At 45.8% G+C, this 16,867-nt stretch overlaps 1 protein-coding gene across 1 annotated transcript in view; it reads left to right on the top strand.

Annotated features, from left to right (window-relative positions):
* The window catches only part of GPC3 (glypican 3), a 632,623-nt gene that overhangs the window by 55,202 nt on the left and 560,554 nt on the right, over nucleotides 1–16,867 (top strand). Inside the window, exon 2 of the mRNA XM_044268393.1 lies at nucleotides 13,716–13,877. Coding sequence (XP_044124328.1) covers nucleotides 13,716–13,877 — 162 coding nt within the window. The remainder of the gene's footprint in view (nucleotides 1–13,715; nucleotides 13,878–16,867) is intronic.

Here is a 16,867-nt window from a genome sequence, read left to right as displayed (position 1 = left end):
ACCGAGCTCACTACATAGTAGCTGAACTGCAAATGATGATTTGTGGGCGCCTGCGCACTCAGGGGTAGGGAGATCTGATGAAACATTTTGCGCTGCAAAATCTCTATACCCCTAAGTGCGCACATGCGGTGTACAAAGTATTTCTATCGCGGCACTGCAATAATTCTTTGCTAAGACAGTGGATGTGCACTTGCGCAGCGCCGCGCACACCCTCCTCCAGCTGATTCCTTGGCCATCTCATCACTTCCGGTGCGGCCGTGTCACTTCCGGTATAGACTTTTGGCAAGGTATAGAGATTTGGCAGAACATCTACTTCTGACTCTTGCTTCCAAATACGGATGCAAAGTACTGACGATGTGGAAGTGGTTTGTTTCAGCATGCTCCATTATAGAGTGTAAATGAGCATTGCTACAGTATGTTCTGTGGCTTCATGGCAAACTTTGACTGCCATTAGTAGATCCTGACTGCCTAAATCTAGATTAATAGCTTTAGTCTGGTTCCGGACGGTCCTCAAATGACCATATTTTAGTGACCGTATTAGGACTGCAACACCTAAATCCTTACGGCTCTCATGAACTGAACCTAGCTCACCATGCTGTGACCATATTATTGACGTTATGTACGTCCGAAACTGCCTTTCGTTAATGGCATCTTACAATAAATAAACTCATAAAAGCAGATGGTTATGAATGATTGTGGATTATTGTCTATATACATAACATAGTAACACTCACTTGCATATGTAAAGCCATGATGCTCCATGTCTGACCCTGTATCTGTAATACTGAGTAGCGCATACATACAGATGTATACAGGGGTGCATCTAGAGAAAACTCAAATTCTCAGCCTAACCCCTTCCCTCCAGCATTACAGTTAATGTGCTTAAAATCAGGTTGCTAGGCAGGTCCGTCTATGTGTTGAAGGACGGAGGACGCAGAAGCACGCAGCCTGCAGGGTCAGATTACTGACAGCCAGGGACTGTAAGTAACTGATTAGAGACAGGTCCTCCCCAGCAGCTGATAACAGTGCCTGGGCTGTGTGCACTTCTCCCTGTCCCTGCGCTTGGCAGATGCTCCCTCACTCAGCAGAGCTGGAGAATGCAGAGTTGAATCAGCGCAGACCAGGGAAGGGAAATCTGCCGTCTGCTCAGTGTATAAATGAAAGCAACATGTGGTAAGAGGACCCCTTTGTGCTGCAGGAGATTAACCCTTTAGGGGGGAGGGCTCTGGTTACTGACACTTTTGGGGGGCTACTGTTACTGGCTAGTGAGGGCAGGCGGGATTAGCCTCAGGGTGAGGGCAGTGGCGGCCATCTTAACTGAATAGTGAAATTGCAGTTTTATGCAGACTGTTTGCTAAGGGCTGAATCTTATTAAATATGGGGTAAGTCAGTCTAATAGTAACTGATTCTGGAATATCATGTTATTAGTAACTACATATATGAAATTTGAAATTAGGGACTAAGTGTGACAGTTATCCTTTAAAGGCATACTTGGAAAACATTACATATAGTGCTACAAAACATACATATAGTGATACTGTTGAATATGCAGAGATAAATGCTTCCACAATGAAAGCACTCATTGCCCAAGGCCTTTCCGCTGCCCCCCTACCTGGTGCTGCCTGAGGCAATTGCCTCACCTGGCCTCATTGGCGGTGCACCCCTGGATGTATATAAAATGAGCTCCATGGCAGATATTTGATGGCTCCATTGCGGTTCCTAAGGTCCCCATGACAGACAGAGGCATCATCGTAATCTTCAGTAGCTTCAGTTCAGTCTCCATGTCTGACCATGCATGGACTGTTGAAGACCTGCTGGTGAACCTGTAGAAGTGCTGATTATCAGATGAGTTCCTGTTCTGGAGGCTTTTTCTGTCTAATACCTGATTATACTGATTTCTGGGCCAAAGGGTGCCAGATAAAGAGAGTACAGAGACGTATATGACTTAGGCTGGGTTCACATCACGTTTTTCTCATCTGTTTAACGTAGACAAAAAACATATACATTAAACGAATGCCTCAGACTGATGCCCTGCAGTGGCATCCATTCATCATCGAGTTCCATTGTAAAAACGAAAAAGTATCTATTTTATTTATTAATATGTTGAGTCTCTGATATCTTAATATCTATGGGAGCAGGAGGAGTATTCCTTCACTATAGAACTTCCCGTCCCTAGAGGAGATCAGCTATTTCATTAAGACAAAAAAAATTAGGCAAATATCATGTTAAATTATTAAGCAAAGCCAATTAGACAGTAATTTTGTGCAGCTGGGTGTTTTATGATGTCTGTACGGATCTGCACCTTTAAACAATCTAAATGATTATTTGAACTTGTAATGTTTCTATGGTGACAGGGAACTCGCGGCACATTTTTATGATGCTTATCTAATTCCTTTTGTGATCATACTGTGTTTGCAATCTTGAACCTACAGGCAAACCGCAGCCGACTGTTTAATTTATTTATATATATAGATTTGGAAAGTTGGGGGTGTTTAATGACGCGGCGTAGCAGAGCAATTAGTAAATGGGAAGAAAAGTAATCATGAGGCAATGGAAAGGACTCTTAATTCCATAGAATTATACTAATAATAGACATTTTTTTTTGTATGAATGTGGATGGTTTCTAAAAAATATTCACTCACCACGGTGGCGTTATGGCTAGTGTTGAGTGAACCCGAACTATAAAGTTCGGGTCCGTACCGAACTTTGCGAGTTCGGGTACCCGGACCCGAACTTTGCTGGAAAAGTTCGAGTTCGAGCACTTAATAAAGCTTGTTGAAAGTCTGCAGGGCAGCCAATCAACAAGCTTTGAAGCTTTAGGCACTTAGAAGCCATTACAGCCATGCCTACTAATGGCATGGCTGTGATTGGCCGGTGCATCATGTGACCCAGCCTCTATAAAAACTGGATCACGTGTAGCACCGCCTATCAGCTCTGAGTAGTGCAGGGACAGGAAGCAGGCAGCTGAAGCGAGGGAGAGTGTTAGGAATGTGGCTATTTGTTTTGTGGGTGACCTACAGTATAAAGATTGTTTGTGGGTGCAATGCACCAGCTTTGCACCCCTGACACAGAAATATAATAATAAACCTGGCTGTTAATTCTGTGGGTGACCTATAGTGATCTTTTGTGGGTGAAATCCACCATCTTTGTACCCCTGACACAAAAATATAATAGTTAATCTGTCTGTTAGTTCGGTGGGTGACATATACCCAATTTTTGTGTGAGGTACACCTGCATTGCATACATGACAGTGAAATTGATATAGTTAGATAGTCTGTTAGAGTGGTGGGTGACATATTTCCATTCTTGTTGTGAGGTACACCCGCATTGCATACCTGACAGGGAAATAAATACAGTTAATCTGTCTGTTAGTTCGGTGGGTGAAATATACCCAATTTTTGTGTGAAGTATTTCATACGTGACAGTGAAATTGATATATTAATCCGTCTGTTAGATTGGTGGGTGACATATACCCATTTCTGGTGTGAGGTACACCTGCACTGCATATGTGACAGGGAAATTAATACAGTTAATCTGTCTGTTAGTTCGGTCGGTGATATATACCTAATTTTTGTGTGAGGTACACCTGCATTGCATACGTGGCAGTGCAATTGACATAGTTGATTTGTCTGTTAGTTCGGTAGCTGAAATATACCTAATTTTTGTGTGAGGTACACCTGCATTGCATACGTGATGGTGAAATTGACATAGTTAATTTGTCTGTTAGTTCGATGGGTGACATATTCCCATTCTTGTTGTGAGGTACCCCTGCACTGCATACCTGGCAGGGAAATAAATACAGTTAATCCGTCTGTTAGTTCGGTGGGTGACATATACCCATTTTTTGTGTGAGGTACAGTACGCATACATGAAAGTGAAATTGAATTCTTGTACAGTCACTCAGAATTGAGAAAGCTCGTTGGAAGAACTAGTGAAACGTTTTCAAGAAATCTACAGTAAGTCCAGTTGCCTTTATTTATTCTTTACAGATATACCATGACCTGGATAAATGAGAACCTTCACAGACATACTGAAATTAATATAGTTAATTTGTCAAATCAGCCAAGCAGTCTGAGCTCCAAGTCATGCAGCAGTCACTTATGCTTTTTGATGACTCTGCTAGCGGGGTTTCCTTGGGCCATCCACCTAGCCCTGCCCCAGAAGTGGAAGAGATTGAGTGCACCAATGCCCAACCACTTATGTTTCAGGATGTGGACATGGGAGGACCACCACAGCACGTTTTTGATGATCACGAAATACAGGTGCCAACTGCTGCGGCTTCCTGCATTGTGCAGACTGGCAAGGAGGGCAGGCGTAAGAGTGGGTGGAAGATGATGTGGAGAATGATGAGGTCCTAGATCCCACATGGAATCAAGGTCATGTGAGTAACGTGTGCAGTTTGGAGGAAGAGGTGGTGGTCACACAGCGCCAGCCGCACAGCAAAAGAGAGAGCATGGTGCAAAAGCAGAGTGGCCGTCCAATAGCCAGTACGCCTTCTACTGCCCACCACACCCAGGGACTGAGCACACCAAAGCCAGCTCCAAGGAGTTCCCTGGCAGTTCTTCAGAAAATGTGCTGACGACAAGACACGAGTGGTTTGCACGCTGTGCAATCAGAGCCTGAAGCAAGGCATAGATGTTCTAAACCTGAGTCCACCTGCATGACCAGGCATCTAATTGCAAAGCACGAGCTGCAGTGGAGTAAACACCTCAAAAACCATGAAAGATCTCAGGCTCCTCCTGTTCCCTCTTCTGCTGCAGTCTCGACCTCTTCCTCCCCCTCTGGAGTGACTGTGGCACCTGCCACCCGTCACCATCACCAAGCATCTCCACACTGTCCCATGGAAGCGTTCACCTGTCCATCTCCCAAACACTGGAGAGAAAGAGGAAGTACCCCCCTACCCAGGGGCGTATCTATCGCGAGGCAAACAAGGCATTTGCCTAGGGCGGCACTTGCCAATGGGGCGGCAAAATGCCTTGTTTGCCCCTTGTCCCATCAGACGCCTCCGGTATATTCAGAAGATCCGATGGTATATTCTAACCCCCAGGCGTTCCCATGGTGACGGGGACGCTTGCCTGGGGGTTATAATATACCATCGGATCTGAGTTTTCACGCTCTGAGTGAGAGCGTGAAAACACAAATCCGATGGTATATTCTAACCCCCAGGCGTTCCCATGGTGACAGGGACGCTTGCCTGGGGGTTAGAATATACAGGGCCCCGCCGCTCACAGGAAAACATTTAAAAACGAATCAGTAACCTAAACTTTATTCATTAGTGATGTCTTTACTGTATACCTTACTCTGTCTTTCAGCTCCGGTAACAGCAGGCAGTGCGGGCGGGCGGCGCTCACTCACTGACGTCACGCGCCTGCGCCGCCTAGTGGGAGGAGCAGGCGCGTGACGTCAGTGAGTGAGCGCCGCCCGCCCGCACTGCCTGCTGTTACCGAAGCTGAAAGACAGAGTAAGGTATACAGTAAAGACATCACTAATGAATAAAGTTTAGGTAACTGATTTGTTTTTAAATGTTTTCCTGTGAGCGTCAGGGGGAGGAGGAATCTGTGGATGGCACCGTTTAAGGGAGGGGGGGGGGAATCTGTGGATGGCACCGTTTAGGGGAGGGGGGGGGGGGTCTGTGGATGGCACCGTTTAGGGGAGGGGGGGGTCTGTGGATGGCACCGTTTAGGGGAGGGGGGGGGGGGTCTGTGGATGGCACCGTTTAGGGGAGGGGGGGATCCGTGGATGGCACCGTTTAGGGGAGGGGGGGATCCGTGGATGGCACCGTTTAGGGGAGGGGGATCCGTGGATGGCACCGTTTAGGGGAGGGGGATCCGTGGATGGCACCGTTTAGGGGAGGGGGATCCGTGGATGGCACCGTTTAGGGGAGGGGGATCCGTGGATGGCACCATTTAGGGGAGGGGGATCCGTGGATGGCACCATTTAGGGGAGGGGGATCCGTGGATGGCACCATTTAGGGGAGGGGGATCCGTGGATGGCACCATTTAGGGGAGGGGGATCCGTGGATGGCACTATTTAGGGGAGGGGGATCCGTGGATGGCACTATTTAGGGGAGGGGGATCCGTGGATGGCACTATTTAGGGGAGGGGGATCCGTGGATGGCACATAGGAAGGGGTGGGGTTTAGAGAGAAAGGGGTTTGGCCTTGACAGGAAGGGGTGGGTCAAATTTATATTAGGGGGGTGCCCGAATTTAGTCTCGCCTAGGGCAGCACAAAACCAAGATACACCACTGCCCCTACCCACCCACGATCCCTGTCCCTGAATTCCAGCATTTGAAAATTCCTGGCCTTTGAAATGCTATCATTCCGTCTGGTGGAGACTGAGACTTTTTAAAACCTTATGGCTGTGGCTGTCCCACAGTACGTGGTTCCCAGCCGCCACTACTTTTCCAGGTGAAACATCCCTGCCCTGCACAACCAAGTGGCAGACAAAATTAGATGTGCACTGCGTAACGCCATCTGTGGCAAGGTCCACATAACCACCAATACGCGGACCAGTAAGCATGGACGTTATATCTCCCTAACTGCACACTGGGTAAATGCAGTGGCGGCTGGGCCTGAGGTGGATAGCAGTTGGCGCATGTCCTTCCGCAACCGAGGATTGCAGGATGTTTCTCTTTGCCTCCTGTTGCCTCTCCTCCTACTCCACTTCCTCTTCTACCACCTTCTCATCCCGTCAGCGTAACACCTTAACCACCAACTTCAGCACAGCCACGGGGAAACGGCGGCAGGAACTGTTGACGGCCATGGAACAACAGACCAATGAGTGGTTGGTGCCAATGAGCCTCAAGCCTGGCTCAGTGGTATGCGATAACACGCAAAATCTCGTAGCAGCTCTGGGTCTAGCCGGTTTGACGCACATCCCTTGCCTGGTGCATATGCTGAATTTGATGGTGCAGAGATTTCTGAAAAATTACCCCAATATGTCAGAGCTGCTGCGGAAAGTGCGGGCTGTCTCTGCTCGCTTTCGGCGTTCTCACCCTGCTGCTGCTCGCCTGTCTGAGCTGCACTGTAACTTCGGCCTTCCAGCCCACCGCCTCATATGCGACGTACCCACAAGGTAGAACTCCACCTTGCACATGCTGGAGAGACTGTGTGAGCAGCAGCAGGCGATAGTGAAGTTTTAGCTGCAGCATGTACGGTTGAGTCGCTCTGCGGAACAGCACCACTTCACCACCAAGTGGACCTCCATGCGGGATGTGTGTGTCGTGTTGCGCTGTTTCGAGTACTCCACCAAAAGGGCCAGTGCCGATGACGCCATCCTCAGCGTTACTATCCCACTTCTATGTCTCCTTAAAAAAACACTTTGGGCGATGATGGAAGAGGATGTGGCACAGGAAGAAGAGGAGAAGGAAGAGGGATCATTTCATGGGCATAGGGATCACCATAGCAGCCATAGCAATGGCTATGGGGCCCAACGCCACTGGGGGCCCGGGCCGCCGGCTATGGATTATTATTTTTTTTTTTATTCATGTGGCGTAGCTACAGGGGTCGCAGGCCCCTCCAGGACAGACAGAGAAAGTGTTATCTGCAGGGCCTGCAGGCTGTGGGCGGTGCGATAGGGCGCGGCCGGAGGCAGAGAGGCATACCTGCAATGAGGAGATGAAGTGGTCCCGCTCCCAGTCTGGGCGGCAGTCCAACTGGCCGGAAGTGGAGGAGGCGGAGCGTACAGCGAAGCTGCGTGCTGCTGGGCCTGGAAGCGCTGCTGGAGTGTGGGCGCGCAGACGTTCAAGTGGCTGTGAGGTGAGGGCTGGCTGACTCTGGGACTGGTAAAACTTACTCTGGAGTCCTGGACCATTATATCTGGGGCGGAGGTGGGAGCAGCACCCTGGAGGTCTGGACCAGTACATTTAAGGAGAAGGGGGGAGCAGGACCCTGGAGGTCTGGTCTGGACCATTATATAGGGGGGAAAAGGACACTGGAGGTCTGGACCATTATATCTGGGGAGGAGGGGGGGGGGGGAGTGGGATCCCCAAGGTCTGGACCATTATATCTGGGGAGGAGGGGGGAGCAGGACCCTGGAGGTCTGGACCATTATATTTAAGGAGAAGGGGGGAGCAGGATCCTGGAGGTCTGGACCATTATATAGGGGGGGGGGGCAGGACACTGGAGGTCTGGACCATTCTATTTAAGGGGTGCAGGACCCTGGATGTCTGGACCATTATATAGGGAGGAGGTCGGAGCAGGACCCTGGAGGTCTTGACAATTATATATTGGGAGTAGGGGGAAGCAGGACCCTGGAGGTCTGGACCATTATATTTAAGAAGGGGGGGAGCAGGACCCTGGAGGTCTGGACCATTATATTTAAGGAGAAGGGGGAGCAGGATCCTGGAGGTCTGGACCATTATATAGGGGGGAGCAGGACCCTGGAGGTCTGGACCATTATATTTAGGGAGGAGGGGGAAGCAGGACCTTGGAGGTCTGGACCATTATATAGGGAGGAGCAGGACCCTGGAGGTCTGGACCATTATATATTTGGAGTAGGGGGAAGCAGGATCCTGGGGGTCTAAACCATTATATATGGGGAGTAGGGGGAAGCAGGATCCTGTAGGTCTGGACCATTATATATGGGGAGTAGGGGGAAGCAAGAACCTGGAGGTCTGGACCATTATTTAGGCAGGAGGGGGGAACAGGAGACTTGATGTCTGGACCATTATATCTGGGGACTGGCGGTGGAAGATTTAGGGTGGGAGGTCTAGGAGGGGTATGGGGATGTTGGGGTGGGAGGTCCTGGAAGGGTGTTTGTGTGGGAGCTCTGGAAGGGGTGGGGGTCTGAGAGGTATGTGGGGGTGGGAGATCCGGGAGAGGGGGGCCCATAAAAAAATGTTGCTATGGGGCCCAGTCATTTCTAGCTACGCCCCTGGATCATTTCCATGGTTATTAGGCCAGTCATTCACAAGTGGCTCAGAGGTTGGGTTCCTGCACCAACAGAGGCCAGGTACACAACTGTCCAGCCAGGGCACAGTTCTGGAGGATGAGGAGGAGGAACCGTGTTCACAGCAGGGTGGCCCCCAAAGCAGCTCATGGGCATCACTGGAGCGTGGATGGGGGGATACAGAGGACACAGATGATACACCTCCCACAGAGGACAGCTTGTCGTTGCCTCTGGACAGCCTGGCACACATGAGCGACTACATGCTGCAGTGCCTGCGCAACGACCGCTGAGTTGCCCACAGTCTAACCAGTGCTGATTACTGTGTGGCCACCCTGCTGGATCCCCGCTACAAGGACAACGTGCCATCCTTAATTCCGTCACTGGAGCATGATAGGAAGATGCGCGAGTACAAGCGCACGCTGGTAGACCCGCTGCTGATGGCATTCCCACCTGACAGTGGGGGCTCAGTGGAAGCACAAGGCGAAGGCAGAGGAGGTGGAAGAAGTCGCCAACGCAGCTGGAGCACCGCCAGCACCTCAGATGGGAGGGTTTGCATGGCCGAAATGTGGAAAAGCTTTGTCAGCACGCCACAACAACCAGCACCACCAGCTGATATGGAACGTCTTAGCAGGAGGCAGCATTTCAGCAACATGGTGGAACAGTACGTGTGCACACGCCTACATGTACTGACTGATGGGTCTCCCCTATTTAACTTCTGGGTCTCCAAATTGGACACATGGCCTGAACTTGCCCTTTACGCCTTGGAGGTGCTGGCCTGCCCTGCGGCCAGTGTATTGTCCGAACGTGTGTTTAGCACGGCAGGAGGCGTTATCACAGACAAGCACAGCCACCTGTCCACAGCCAATGTGGACAAGCTCACGTTCATTAAAATGAACCAGGCAAGGATCCCACAGGACTTGTCCGTACCCTGTCCGTACCTTGTCCGTGCTGAGTAGACAAGTATACCGGCCGCACCCAGAAAGAAAAAATGTAAATAAAAAAAAATAAAAAAACAGTGTTGGCTACATCCTCCTCCTCCTCCACCACCGCCGCTTCCACCTACACCGTCACGTCCACCGCCTCCTCAACCTCCTACTCCACTTTGACCTCCACATCCTAGTTCAAGATTATTATTTTTTATTTTATTTCTATTCTATGTTATTTTAAGTAATTTCCCTACCCACATTTGTTTGCAGGGCAATTGTCCTGCGCTTACTTCCATTTTGCTTCCTTTTGCAGCCCTCTAGCCCTTACTATGTCTATTTTACAGGCATTTTAGTGCCCCAAAGTTCGTGTCCCTATTGACTTCAGTGGGGTTCGGGGTCAAGTTTGGACGAACCCGGCGAACCTGAACTTCCAGGTGTTCGCTCATCCCTAGTTATGGCCAGCAATGGCTGCTGTTTTGTGCATTGAACTACTAATCTCCCTTTTTTTAAGATGAATTATTAATTTTATATTATTATTTATTATTAAAGCGCCTTTCATTCCATAACGCTGTCCATATGAGAAGAGGTATACATACATAATACAGACAATTGCACTAATCATAAACAAGACGAGTTACAAACTGGTACAGAAGGAGAGAGGGCCCTGCCCGTGAGGATTTACAATCTACATGATATGGGAGAAGGACACAGTAGGTGCGGGTGAAGTTGGTCATGGCGTAGGCTTGTCTGAAGAGGTGGGTTTTTAGGTTTCTTTTGAAGGATTCCACTGTAGTTGAGAGTCTGATATGTTGGGGTAGCGAGTTCCAGAGTGTGGGGGATGCACTATAGAAATATTGGAGTCTATTGTGGGAAGAGGTGATAAGAGGAGAGAAGGATGAATGAATCCTTTTTATTTAGTGGCTTATGCCGCAATACAACTGCTTCCACACACTGGTTTATAATGCTACAGTTCAACACCCCAGACATTATTTTTCTCTTTTCACACCAATCTGTCAATCAAGGCCCTAAGGGTCAGCAGGAGCAATCTTATTGTGAATATATCGGACTCCTAAACTATGAGTCCTGTGTACTCATTGTGCCCTCCTAATAGCCAAAAGCATTGCATTTGTGGTGCCTTCTTGGCTACTATGATACTGACCTGTATCTGTAATATGGGAATTCATCAAATAAAATTACTGAAATGTATTATAAATATATTCCCAAATACCTTCCATTAGTTATAATGGCTTGTTTTGTCTAGGGAGCAACCATCAGGGAAAATAAAATGTCCGTCATCCTATTAGTACACACAAAACACAGTAGGAGAAGTTACTTCACCACACTGAGCTAAAAAGCTGCCTCCTCTCTGCTCTACTTGTCAGGGATTATGATCCTGAATACAGGTGATAAGATCTTTAGATGAATCTCTGTAGGAATGGAGTTCATGAGGAGACATGAAGTGCAGAGAGGACGGACAGGACAGACTGTGGTAATGTGGGGCGGTGGTAATGGAGACGGCACACAAGTGCTGATGCTAACATTACCACCTCATCTCTGTACTTCTCTGTCTCCTCGTGAACTCTATTCTTACAAAGATTTAGCTGTAGATCTTCTCAGCTGTATTCAGGAAAGGAGGATGAGGCAGCTCTTTAGCTTAGTATTCTGAAGTAACTTGTGTGATTAGGACAGGTTTTGTGTGTATTAATAGGACAATGGCCATTTTATTTCCTCTGATAATTGCTCCCCAGACAAAGCAATCCATTATAACTAATGAAAGGTATTTGGGAATATTTTTATAATAAAGGGGTTATCACATGACTGATGTAAAACATGATATAGTACACAACAATATCTTTCTAATGAAGCTAGAACCAGCCCTGTACCTCACATGGATGCAGATATCTCCTCATTCAATGCTCTGCTAGATTTATATCAAGCTGACAGCTCAGGTGGCGTGTGTATTCTGCTGAACCTCTCTCCATATCACAACACAGGAGGCATGCAATTTGTGGGACAATCCACTTTAAGGCACCTTGCAGACAAGCGTTCCTCCCTCAGCGAGTCCGCAACGCAGCTCCCAGGCTGACCTCCCAGCGCTGCCTGGGGTCACATAGCATTATATTGATTTATGATGCTATGCAACCCTTACAGTTCTGGAATGTATTGGATAATACTGGCATAATGCTGCCAGTGTTATCCAATACATTCCAGAACTGTAAGGGTTACATAGCATCATAAATCAATATAATGCTATGTGAATCCCATCAGCGCTGGGAGGTCAGACCGGGTGCTGCGATACAGACTCGCTGCGGGGGGAACGCTCGTCTGCAAGGGGCCTAAGTATTTTCAGTAATTTTATTTATTCCCAGAGAACCCCCCCCCCCCCTAACCACCCCATGTTCTTATAACTATTTCTTTTGGAAGCTGCTATTGTCTGACTACTAAATAAAAATGTAGTGTTTTGACTAATGACAAAGTCTAGAGTAGTCTGTCTACCCATGCTGTATAATGTTTTAAAAAGTTCTTATTGGAACTTGCTCATTAAAAGTCGTTAAAAGGATTCTGTCAGCTATCTCACCATGCAAACAAGGCCATTGAAAAACTGGTTTAGATCACTTTAGTATAATGCTGCTTTTCTTTTCTTGATCTGTTGCTTGAAATTACTCATTTTGTGTAACACCCAAGCTCTGCTCCAACCGACGTAATCATACACAGTATGCAGCTCATTTGTTTACAAGGCTAAAGTGCTCATGCTCTAATATACGAATGAACAGGACCAGGGGAGTTTACTTTGCTACCGCCTGGCCCTATCAATCAAAGCAGTGAACCCACAGAAAAGGTCTGGGCTTAGGCTCACCAAGAGCAACAGTGTTGTCCTCTTTGCACCAAGTGCCTAATTTGCATATTAAAAAGCAAATATCGTGGCAGTGGAGCCACAGCTGAATATGAAGAAGCAGTATTTCCAAGAAATCAGCATTATAGTAAGCAGTATTATGACTGTACCATTGATTATACAGTTTTTGTGTTCTGCCCCAACCCCCCATAATTCTTCTTCTTCGATTACATGCAGCAAAAATGTATTTGATACTTGGCAGGACAAAAAAAAGTGCTTCTGTCTCCTACAATCACCTACATTTGACTGCAGTAAAGTGATCTGTACAGAACTAGAAGTCGCACCTACTATTAGGCGTAGTGGCCAGTGCTAAAACTGCAGGATTTTATGTTTTTTGTTTAAATATAAATATTGACATGGAAAATTAAAAATGGCATCATCAAAAACACTTTAAAATATGTTAAATATAAAAACTTGATTTAAACAATAGCTCATTTTCTGAGGGCACATTCCCTTTAAGTTCAGAGAAAGCAGGGCTAAAATCTTTTTACTAAATTTCCCCCAAAAAAAATATATATCTATCTGCTCGGCTCCTCCTGATCTATAACATGCTGCCTGCAGATTACAGTGCATTTTGTGGTGACAGGTCCTCTTTAAGGAAACCTTAACAATTTATAGTTCCTTGTTTGGGGGAAACATATTCAAGTACTATCTGTCTGCCTATCTAAACTATCTACTTCATTACTGATATTTTACCTAAAATTTAAATAAATGGCGTGTGCAACCTGCAATCTGATGAAGCTAATAAACAGCAAAGAGCTCTAGATTAAAAACTTACTGTACACACATTACATGAACCATTGGAGATAGTCTTTAAATGACCCTTATAATGGTCAAAGTAGTGATACATATTCTAGAATCACTTTGTGAATAATAAGAAAATAAATATTTGTACATAAAAAAGCAACATTTTATTTGGAGGAAGTTGTAGATCGCATATACTGTATATTTTCTGCGTTGTGCTTCAGTGAATCTAATAGTAAATATTTACTTTCTTTTCTTCCAGGATCAGATCTACAAGTGTGTGCCACAAAAACCTCAACATGTTGTTCCAAGAAAATGGAGGAGAGATATCAAGTTGCCTCTCGTGTAAACATGGAGCAGCTCATTCAGACTGCCAGCGCTAAACTGAAGTTCCTGATAATTCAGAATGCAGCTATATTTCAGGGTAATTATGTCTGGCATGTTCATCCAAAATCTGAAGATTATTAGCAACGGTCATCAAAGTTTACTTATTGTACATTATCGACCTATAATGCAAAAAAATACTTCTTTCTAGCTTTATATATTATTTGTGCAGTGCGCTTATGGGAATGCATTGGGTTTAACTTTAATATCTAACTTGGATATGCTAAATTTGACAAGCTTACTCCTGCTTCATCTGTTCCCGGAAACCAGTCTTACCTCAAGCTCTGCAGTTAGAATGAATATTGAAGTTGACTGCATCTGAATGTCTCCCAAATTTTTGGGTGGCATATTGTTAAGATGGGTGCGGGTCCCACCTTTGGGATCCACTTCTTTCTGCAGAATGGGGCTCCCAAAGCGAAGGGGAGTGCACAGTGCTTGCACTGCGTCCACTCAAATCACTGCTATGAGGATTCTGAAAATAGTGAGTGCACTCAGTTATTTTTAGAAGCCTTATAGCAGTGAATGGAGAGCAATCTGTGCAAGCGCGACTGCTTTCCTTTTGCTTCAGAGGTCCAGTTCTTGAGATATATGACATTTGTGTTATATCCTTGTGATATGCAACAAAGGTTGAGATTAGAGATTCGCTCATCCCTAGTTGAGATGGGAAAACCCTTTTAAGTCTTTGTAAAAGTTTAAAGTGTTATGGTGGCTCACTTTACTCAAATACTATTGGTAAGGGTGCTTGGTTTATAAGTGGCTCACCCAGTCACTTGAGGGCTTTAAAATGGTAATCAAATATTGGTTAAACCAGCACTCACCATCCAAAACACATCTAAAACCAAGTGATTGAATAGCTAAAATGTATTCGAATAAATGTTAAAATATCGATGAATAATCTAAAAAATCGGTAGACATAAAAATTCTTGAAACTACATAGACATATAATAATACAATGTAAAATATGAATAAAAATATAAATATATATAAAAATATAAATATAAGAATGTAAAATAAGATTTTTTTAAATATTTTTATTCATATTTTACATTGTATTTGTATTATTATATGTATATGTAGTTTCAAGAATTTTTATGTCTACCGATTTCTTAGATTATTCATCGATATTTTAACATTTATTCGATAAATTTTAGCTATTCAATCACTTGGTTTTAGATGTGTTTTGGATGGTGAGTGCTGGTTTAACCAATATTAGATTAACTTTTAAGTCTTTACCTTTTGTGTAAAGCTTAGTCTGCGCTCATGCACACAGCCCTGGATGTTGGCACACTGACTGCAAGATGGGTTTGTTAAGCTGGCCTTACAGTAGAGATTTTGGTGGAACAGACCAATTTAGACCATTTTCTGCTGACCATTGGTGCCTTTTCTTGACATGAACTTTAGACGCTGTGTCATTACGTGAATGAGTAGGGACATCTGTATGCCTAAAACTAATGAATGAAATTCCCAGTTTTGATGTAAAAATGAAATGCCCCCTGTAGTCAGCAATGTGCCCTGCTGCCATCAAGCGTGCCCTTTTAGCTAGTCAGGAGTATTGTGTAGGTTCAAGTGGCCCATTTCCATAGACTAGGGATATACAACTTGTGGCCTGGCATTTTTTATGGCCCCAACCTTCTACACACAGAAATGCAAGTTGGTTTGTGGCTGCTCACATGTAGTTTCCAGGTCAGAGAAATAAGCAGTGGTCCCCATATATAAGGAGAATAGGGTTCTTTGACCTTTGTTTGGCACTCCAGAAAGGACTATGTGAGTTAGAGCAATGGTTTTCTATGCGTGCAACTCTATCCATTGTAATTTATGGGAGTTGTGAAGTACTAGGCTGTTATCAAAACGCACATAATCTTCAAAGGATGGAGCCACATGCCTTTACAATCTTCTCCTTTCTGGAGTGCTTATTGGGGAGAAGGGGACTCCCAATTCTCCCAATAGGTAGGAGCCCTGAAAGTGGAATCTGCACTTTTGATGTGCCATAAATATGTCAGATGGTAATACCCATTTAAAGGAGTTTTCTGGGATTTTAATATTGATGACCAATCCTTCAACCAGCTGATCAGTGGGGTGCTGGGTGTCGAACCCCTGCCGATCTGATTTTGATTACTGATCCTGAGGATAGGTCATCAATATTAAAATCCCGGAAAACCCCTTTTAAGTTTTATTGTGGCCCTTGGGAGTTGTAAATATGGTAGTGAAATGGTGTCACTGCCAGATCTCTGAGAAGCTTTGATAGACGTTCTTCAGTACCTCTTGCTTGAGGTTCTTTTGTTTTGGTTTCGTTTTGTCATCTCGTTTCCCTCTCTCAGCTGTCATCTAGTTGCGCTGATTGCATCCCTTTATATCCCCTCCTATACTGCATCACTTTGCGGTTTATACAACTTCCTGGATTGTGCTCACTGCTAGATGCTGCAATTGCTGGTTCCTCAGATAAGTATTTTCCTTTATTTGTGTTTTTCTGTTGGCTTGATTCTAGGTGACCCTGACTCCCTCCGTATTAAGTGCAGAGAGCCGGTGGTCATGTCTCCTCACTATTGTAGGGTTTTCAGGTGTCACACAGTCTAGGTACGAGGACATGCAACTTTCTATCATAAAGATCTTTGCATGGGCTGAGCAGTCAGGGAGAGTTCTAGGGCTTTTATAGGGCTCACCCATTTGTTCCTTAGTTTGGGATCAAGTCAGTCGGATCTATATTTGTGACTTCTAGTTTTCTGCAACACCATCCGTGACATTCTAAACCGCCAAAACCGTCTTAAGCATGGATCCGGTTTCAGCCTTGATTAACCGCGTGCAGGGTCTTTCACTGGAGGTAGCAGATCTCCGTAAAACGGTCTCTCAGTTTCAGGTGACTGGTTCTGCTTGCGTTCATGGAGTTTGTACTGAGCCTAAGATCTCGCTTCCGGATATGTTCTCCGGGAGTAGTGAGAATTTTGTTCGTTTTAGAGAGGCTTGCAAACTCCATTTTCGCCTACTTCCCCATTCCTCTGGTGATGAGGAGCAGAGGGTTGGGTTCATCATCTC

The sequence above is a fragment of the Bufo gargarizans genome, chromosome 9, assembly GCF_014858855.1.
Source record: "Bufo gargarizans isolate SCDJY-AF-19 chromosome 9, ASM1485885v1, whole genome shotgun sequence".
In the NCBI taxonomy this organism is placed as follows: domain Eukaryota; kingdom Metazoa; phylum Chordata; class Amphibia; order Anura; family Bufonidae; genus Bufo; species Bufo gargarizans.
Note: the sequence above shows the minus strand (reverse complement) of the source record. Positions and strands in the feature narration are given on the sequence as shown.